At 35.1% G+C, this 7760-nt stretch overlaps 1 protein-coding gene across 1 annotated transcript in view; it reads right to left on the bottom strand.

Annotated features, from left to right (window-relative positions):
- CUNH1orf146 (chromosome unknown C1orf146 homolog) overlaps positions 1 to 7214 on the bottom strand; it is an 11039-nt gene extending 3825 nt beyond the window's left edge. The window contains exon 1 of the mRNA XM_006919407.1: positions 7103 to 7214. Coding sequence (XP_006919469.1) covers positions 7103 to 7171 — 69 coding nt within the window. The 5' untranslated portion in view covers positions 7172 to 7214. The remainder of the gene's footprint in view (positions 1 to 7102) is intronic.
- Between the last annotated feature and the right edge of the window lie 546 nt (positions 7215 to 7760).

Here is a 7760-nt window from a genome sequence, read left to right as displayed (position 1 = left end):
AGTCTTTTTAATGCATCAGAGAGCTAGCCAGATAGTAAAAAATTATAACGCCAAGATCTATACAGAAACTCAAAGATATACAACCAGCATTTAGGCCATTTTTCTCCTGAGGGCATCTATCTGCCAATTCAGGAAAAGAAAGATGAGAGGCTAAATGGAGCTTTTGACAAAAGTAGAACACATCTCACAGGGACTGCAGCCTAACTTCAAATCATTTCAATCCCTGAAATTGTATTAAGGTGATACTGTATTACTAGTGTTCCCAAGAACCTTACAGAAGCACTCCTTAGAGCAATCTTTTTCAATGAGGTCTCCTCATTTGAACTACAAAACAAAGAAAGTGATTTGGGTGGCAATTTTCATAATTCTCCTATAACAAGTATTATTCTAGATGCACAGGAAATAAGTTCATTTATTATATACAACAGACACCTTAGAGCTTGGGTTGCCAGATTAGCAAATAAAAATACAGAACACACAGTTAAATTTGAATTTCAAATAAACAACATAATTTTTTAGCATACGTATGTCCCATGCAATATTTGGGATGTACTTACACTAAATTCATAGTTTATCTGAAACTCAAATTTAACTGAGTGTCCTGTACTTTATCTGGCAACTCTACTTAGGATATTAGAGATTTAATTCTCTTGCAGAATTAAGACTTCTCTAGAGGAACAGGACACTACTTTAAGCCTCAAATTATTTCTAGAAACAATATTTCAAATATAAATTCCATCACACAATAAAAAGTAATCAGACAAGAACCAGGCAAGATGGTGGAGATGGTAGAGATTCTGTACATCTCTTGTGATAACACCAGACTTGTGATGGAAACACGGAGCAAACAGCAAGCAGAGTCATCTGGGGTCTGGATGAACAGAAATAAGAAACGACCCTGCAATGGCAGGACGTAAGAGGGGGCAGAGATGCAAGGCTGCCCAGTCCCAAGCAGCTGAGACTTACAGGCGGACACTGAGTTGTCAGAGCGAGAGCCAGAGGTGAGGCTCTCTCCTGGGCAGAAGTGCCCGCAGTATCCATTGTTCCTCTGTTCAGCCCTCCCCACTCCCAGAATGTGGACGCAGGTGCCGTCATAGCTGAGACGTCATCAAATTGAATAACAGAGGCCACTCTGCCCACAGGATTCCCTAAAACTCTACCTCTTCCACCTTGTAGCCCTACCCAAGCCACACCCAATAGTGTCCTCAGCATGCCCTGTGCCCCTTGCTGAGCAGCTCCAAGCCCTACACTCGTGGTACCTGGCTTTGGTTTCTGGCGTGGCCTCTTGAGGCAACTATAAGCACAGCATCTGTGGACTGCTTGCTGAATCTTAACAGGTGGCCCCGGAGGGGCATAAGCTAGGGCTAAACTTGGCCTGCTCTGTGCTGCTGGACACCTACTATACAAACCCATGCTAATAAGACTAGGAGACTTAGGAGCTTTGCTTAGTACATTGAAACAGACATATAAAGGCAGACAAAATGGGAAGACAAAGAAACATGTCCTATATGAAAGAACACAACAGATATCCAGGAAAAATGGAGTCAAGCAATCAACCTGACGCAAGAGTTCAAAACATTGGTTATAAAGATGCTCAATGAACCTAGAGGAAGTGTAGATGAACTCAGTGAGAACTTTAACAAAGAGATAAAAAACATAAAAATGGAAATTATAAAAGGAACCAGTAAGAAATGAAGAATACAATATCTAAGATGAAGAGTATATTTAGAGAGAATCAACAGTGTGTGTGAAGTGAAGGATCATATCACTGACATAGAGGATAGGATAGTGGAAGACACCCAATCAGAATAGCAGCAAGAAAAAAGAATAAAAAATAATGAAGATTTAAGGAGCCTATGAGACAACATCAAACATAACAACATTTACATTACAGGGGTACCAGAAAGAGAAGAGAGAGTAAGAAGTTGAAACCTATTTGAAGAAATAATGGTGAAAAACTTTCCTAACCTGGTGAAGAAAATAAGACATACAACCCTAGGAAGTTCGGAGAGTCCCAAAAAAGATGAACCCAAAGAGGCCCACACCAAGACACGTCAACATTAAAATGCCAAAGGTTAAAAGCAGCAAGAGAAAAGCAGTTAATTACCTACAAGGGAATACCCATAAGACTGGCAGCTGATTTCTCAACAGAAATTTTGTAAGACAGAAGGGCTTGGCACAAAATATTCAAAGTGATGAAAACCCAAGATCTACAAACAAGATTACTTTATCCAGCAAAGCTATCATTTGGAGTCAAAGGACAGATAGCTTCCCAGACAAAAACAAGCTAAAGGAATTCATCAATACCAAGCCATTATTACAGGAAATGTTGGAGGGACTGACTTCTTTAAGATGAAAAAATATGTATCAAAATCATGAATAAAGAATGGCAATAACTATATATCTATTAACAAATATCTCAAATGGAAAAGATTAAGTGCTCCAACCAAAAGATAATATGGCTGAATGGATAAGAAAACAAGACCCTTACATATGCTGCCTACAAGAGACTCACTTCAGATTAAAAGACACATACAAACTAAAAGGAAGGGGATGCAAAAAGATATTACATGATGGACCTAAGTGGTATTGTGCTGAATAGAGTAAGTCAGATAAAGACATATGCCGCATAATTTCACATACATGTGGAATCTAAAGAACAAAATAAACAACCACAAAAAATACAGAAACAAACTCATAGATACAGAGAATATTTTGAGGGCTACTAGACGAGACTGGTGGAAAATGGCAAAGGGATTAAGAAGTACAAATGGATAGTTACAAAATTGTCATGGAGATATAAAGTGGAGAAATAGCATAAGGAAAGTAGTCAACAATGTTGTAATAAATATATAAGAGGGAAAAGGGGTGTTAGATTTAGTGGAGTGTTCACTTTGTGAGTCATACAGATCTCTAATCACTATGCTATACAACTGAAACTAAAATATTATTGTATGCCAACAATTGAAAAAAAACTAATTGAATTGTACAATGTAAATAGGAGCAACTAATTGTCTATTACATTTCAATAAAGCTTTAAAATAATGGAAAAAAAAGACAACATAAAAAAACATAATCAGACATACAAAGAAACAAGATTACATGAAAGAGAATCATCACAAACATCAGGAAGTAGAAACAGATTTACAGGGTATACAGAGAGTGAAGTTATCAGATATATGCCTTAAAATAGATATTTACTATGTTCAAGAAGATAAAAGACAAAGTTTATAATTTTGGCAAAGAACCAGAAACTATATAAAAGGGTGTAACAAATGTGAAAGAGTCAGGAAAGTGTCATAAAATTTGAGTCAAAGCTTTAAAGTGGAAAGCAGTTTGTTAATCAGGCAAGTGAAGGAAGAAGACAAATGTACAGCATGGACAGTAAAAGAAATATAGGCAAAGGCATTCAGAACTTAAAGTATGATCTTTATATGTTAAGTGTGTAAGGTGCATTTGAGTCAGTTAATTGGGGACAGTGTTAGGAGTAACTGCTGACAGATCATGAGGACCCAACATGTCATGCTAATGAATTTCAATCCTATCTATCAGTGTGTGTGTAAGGGGAGCAACTAAAAGAATTATAATACAAATAACAGAAGAAAATAATAAAAGTAAAGTTAGAAAGTACTGAATGCAGAAAAAAAAAATAGGTAAATTGAATAGTTAATTTTTCAAAATAACCTGGAGCTAAGACTAGATTTTCCAAAGTCTTTTTCATGGAATATTTGCCCCACAAGATATTAAATGACATTCCATACTCTGTAAGATTGAGAAACACTGAATACTATTTTGTCTTCTTTAGGGAAATTATAATGCATTTGAGCAAGCAAAGGCTCTGAAGAGGAGTGCAGCAAAAAAACTTGTCTAACTTTTTTATACCGGCATTCCAAATAAAATCCATCACAATACTTCTACCTACATATGTAACATCTATTAATATTCTGTAAAACTAGTGTTCTGCCTAGAAAAATCTATTCATAAGAAAAGAAATATAAATAAAAACAAATGAAAAGGGACACTTAATAACTGATACAGTTTATTAGAAAATTAAAAGAATGCCAATATGAAATTTAAATCACAGAAATGGCAGTTTCATAAAGTTCAACTTAATGAATTTAATGACCTCTATGAAAAGGGTAATTTTTTTGAAAAAGTATCATTTGTGAAACAGACTCACAACATAGCATAAAACCTAATAGAGCAAAAACCATAAAAACCACAATTTTTCTACATTTCTTAAAATATTAGCAGCATAGAAATTTAATAGAAAAGCTCCTTTATATTTAAAGAATAATTTCTATACTACATAAACTTCCTAGATAAAAAAAGGAATTTTTAAAAAATGAAAAAAACCTCCCCTACTCCCTACAAAGAAAAAAAGCATGAAAAGAGAAAAACCACAGCCCAATATTTAATAAACAATCCAAAAACAAAATATTGGCAAACCAAAGTTTAAGAGAATATGAAAGAAAAATCCACAATGATCAACTAGTTTAATGAAAAAAATGCAAAGATTAGTCATTTAGGCTCTTCTCAATAGATACAAATACAATGCATTTGAAAAATGTACACTTATTTCCGATTAAAAGAAAAAAATTTTATGAATTAAGCTTAGATCAATATTAACATAATAAATGTTATTTTATAGCAACAGGTAACATTGTAAATAATAAAACACTGAAGGTATTTCCATTAAAATCAGAAACACTGTTTTGGACACTCTGGTCATGGCAAAAGGTCATGAAATAAAAATAACAGATATAGCTGTCAGAAATTCTCATCAAGTGCAAATTATGACTGCTACCTTGAAAATCCAACAGAATCAACTGGTAATGTATTATGAAAATTCAGTAAAGTGACCAAATATAAATTACCATACACTTAATAGTTCCTCTATTATAGACTGAAAACATGGGGGAAAATAATATTTCATAATAGTAACAAAAACATCAACTATCTAGGTACTGAAAAAGAAATAGAAACAATATTAAGAAAAAAAATTTTAAATATACCTGAGAAAATAAAGACTTGATAAAGAAATACAATGATATCGTATGTGTTCATGAGATGGGAAAAAAAATTTCCTCTAATTTAATGTTAGTTCAACTCAAATCAAGTGTAATGGAATTTTTTTTTTTTAATTTAATGTGATTCTGAAGTTCATCTAGAACAAAGTTTGGCAAACTTTATCATGTCAAACCATGTCTGACGATTTTGGCTCCTCCAGAGAAAGAACCTTTCATCTATGCCTGATGCTTATCTGATGGATCATTAATAAAGTGAGGTGTTGGAAAGACCTATCTTTTACATGAAAACTCTAAATGAACACTGAATCCACAATTGTGTAATTAATATTAAAATAAATGTGAGAATTATGTCTATAGAAAAATTGTTATACACACTTTGAAACAGGAGGGTACTGAGTCTGGGGCTTCTGAGACATGTACCACTCACAGCCAAAAGACTGACGGCTAACACAGGAGTTGAGCTAAATAGAATAAACATTTATGAGAGGGTTGCAACTACCAGAGACACAGGTGGGCTAATGCTCCAAAAGCCTGGCTCCCGGAGTGTCTTGGGAGCACTGATTAGTCATGGAAACTAAGGGAGTGGGGGTGGCCAAGGCCACCTATCCTGTCTTTTCAGCTGGGTTTTTTTTTTCTCTCAGGCTATGTGGAGGGAAGGCAAGAGGAACTGCGTGTCTGGTCCTGGAATCAGCTGCCGCATCATCCCGTGACCTTGCTCCTTGGCAAAACTAGTTCATTAGGGGAATAACTGCCTTCTCAAGCAAGCGAGAGCAAAATGTGCTGCTTAGTTACAGGAGCAGATAGTGTTTTTGAGGACGGACCATCCACTTTCTAGAGCAGAGCAGGCAGATGATGTCTACGGAACGGCCAAAGGAGCATACAGTGCCCATGGGAACAGCAGAAAAAGTCTTTGGGAGCAGGTATTGCCCAGCAAGTCCTTTGTTCACTGTATCCTTGGTCAGCAGCCCTTTTTATCTTCCGAGTATGTGGAAGGGCTATGCTTGAATTAACCCTATATTCTACCCTGACATAGCTCCTTTATGTCACATTCTTCATGACAGTTCTTCCAGACAGGGGGTCTTTGTATTAGGTACTTCTTCAATTTGACATAAAAAAAGTTTTAAGTATCTAATATAATTAGTATTTTATCAGTGATATAATTAATAAAAGTCCTGAGGGAAAAGGGACTTAGTAATGTCCTTTTTGTTGATCGGATTGGCTACAGAGTATTCTCTTTATAATAAGTCTATTAAATTGTTTCTATATATATTTTATGTACCCTTCTCTATGTATATTTCATAATTTGAAAAAAGTAAAAATAAAATAAAATAAACAAAATGAAAAAGGAGAATACTCTCAATGGATAAGTTTAACAGAGTAAAGAGAGAAATACTGACATGAAAGATAGAATTGATGAAATTACCTAGATAGCAGCCCAAACACACAGGAAAGATGAAAGAGAAGTCGAAATGTATGGAAATATTGTGAGACAATCTAACACACGTGTAATAGGAGTTAAGAGGGGAAGGAGTGAAAGAATAACACAGAGGCAGTATTAAAGGAGATGATGAATAAGAACTTGATAAATGACACCAATTCACAGATTTATGAAGTCTCAAAAAGTAAAAAGAAATTCATACATTAAACTATAGTGCCCAAATCTGAAAAGCAGTCAGAGAGGAAAGATAAGTAAGCATCAAGAAATGACAATTAAACTACCTCCCAGTGCCACTAAGACTAGACAGATTAGTTTCTGTTCATCTCTCAAAAAACCTTAAGTAATATTTATGTGCATATGCTTTACTATTTCTGGAATTCTTTAACATCTCTATTAGAACAGGCTGAGGAAAAAAGAAAAAGGACTTCAGAAAATTTCCAACCTTCAAATATTTAGAGAAGCAGGATGTTGAATATGGATGTAGTAAAGTTTATAATTTATCTTTAAAATACATTTAGCTGATATAATTGCTGATCCACACAACTTTGGATAATCAAGCTAAGAATCTTTTTAAAAATTGTTCTATTTATTTTAATTTTTAAATTAAAGACCAATGTTCCAAATGCCTCTTTACCTTAAGAGTTGAGCTAATAATAATGGTGGTTGTCCATTTTGTTTTTTCATTTCCAGCACTTTCCGCCATCTGTCTGCCTTTGGCCCAACCCAGCTTCTAAGAGTGCCACAATCTGAAATAAATAAGAACAAAAGAACACATAGAAATGTTTGTTTGATGAATGAGTAAATTAAAGGTAGAAATAAAACCAGGGTAATGCAGACATTTTAAAAAATATTTGAGAAACAAGCCACAGGAGACAGGATAGATGGCTTTGGGCCGCCCTCTCCCTTCCAGGTGGCTTAAGAAACAAGCCAAGACCAAGAGACAGGATGGACAGCCTTGGGATGTTCCATCCCATCTAGGATAATGTTCCTGAGTCTTTCCCTTGTCCTTTGTTCAGCTTTGGCTAATCATATCATTATAATATCACCTGCATTGCAAGTACCATGTCTCTACCCCAACACCAAGAAATCAAAAGCCTATGATCCAACTTGCTCTCCAAGTTGGCTTGAACTTTTAAGGGTGTACTTCTGCTTTAATAAAACTTGCCCTTTCCTGCTTGCTGTTTATCATATACTTGAATTTTTTTTTTTTTTTTTTTTTTTTAGGGGGGGGATGAGGGTGTGTGAGTTTTAAATGGGGAGAGGAGTAGCGAGGAGAGCAAAATGAAACACAT

This window comes from Pteropus alecto, unplaced genomic scaffold (assembly GCF_000325575.1).
Source record: "Pteropus alecto unplaced genomic scaffold, ASM32557v1 scaffold25, whole genome shotgun sequence".
Classification (NCBI taxonomy): Eukaryota; Metazoa; Chordata; class Mammalia; order Chiroptera; family Pteropodidae; genus Pteropus; species Pteropus alecto.
The sequence above is the reverse complement of the archived record's forward strand: the minus strand, read 5'-3'. Positions and strand labels throughout refer to the sequence as shown.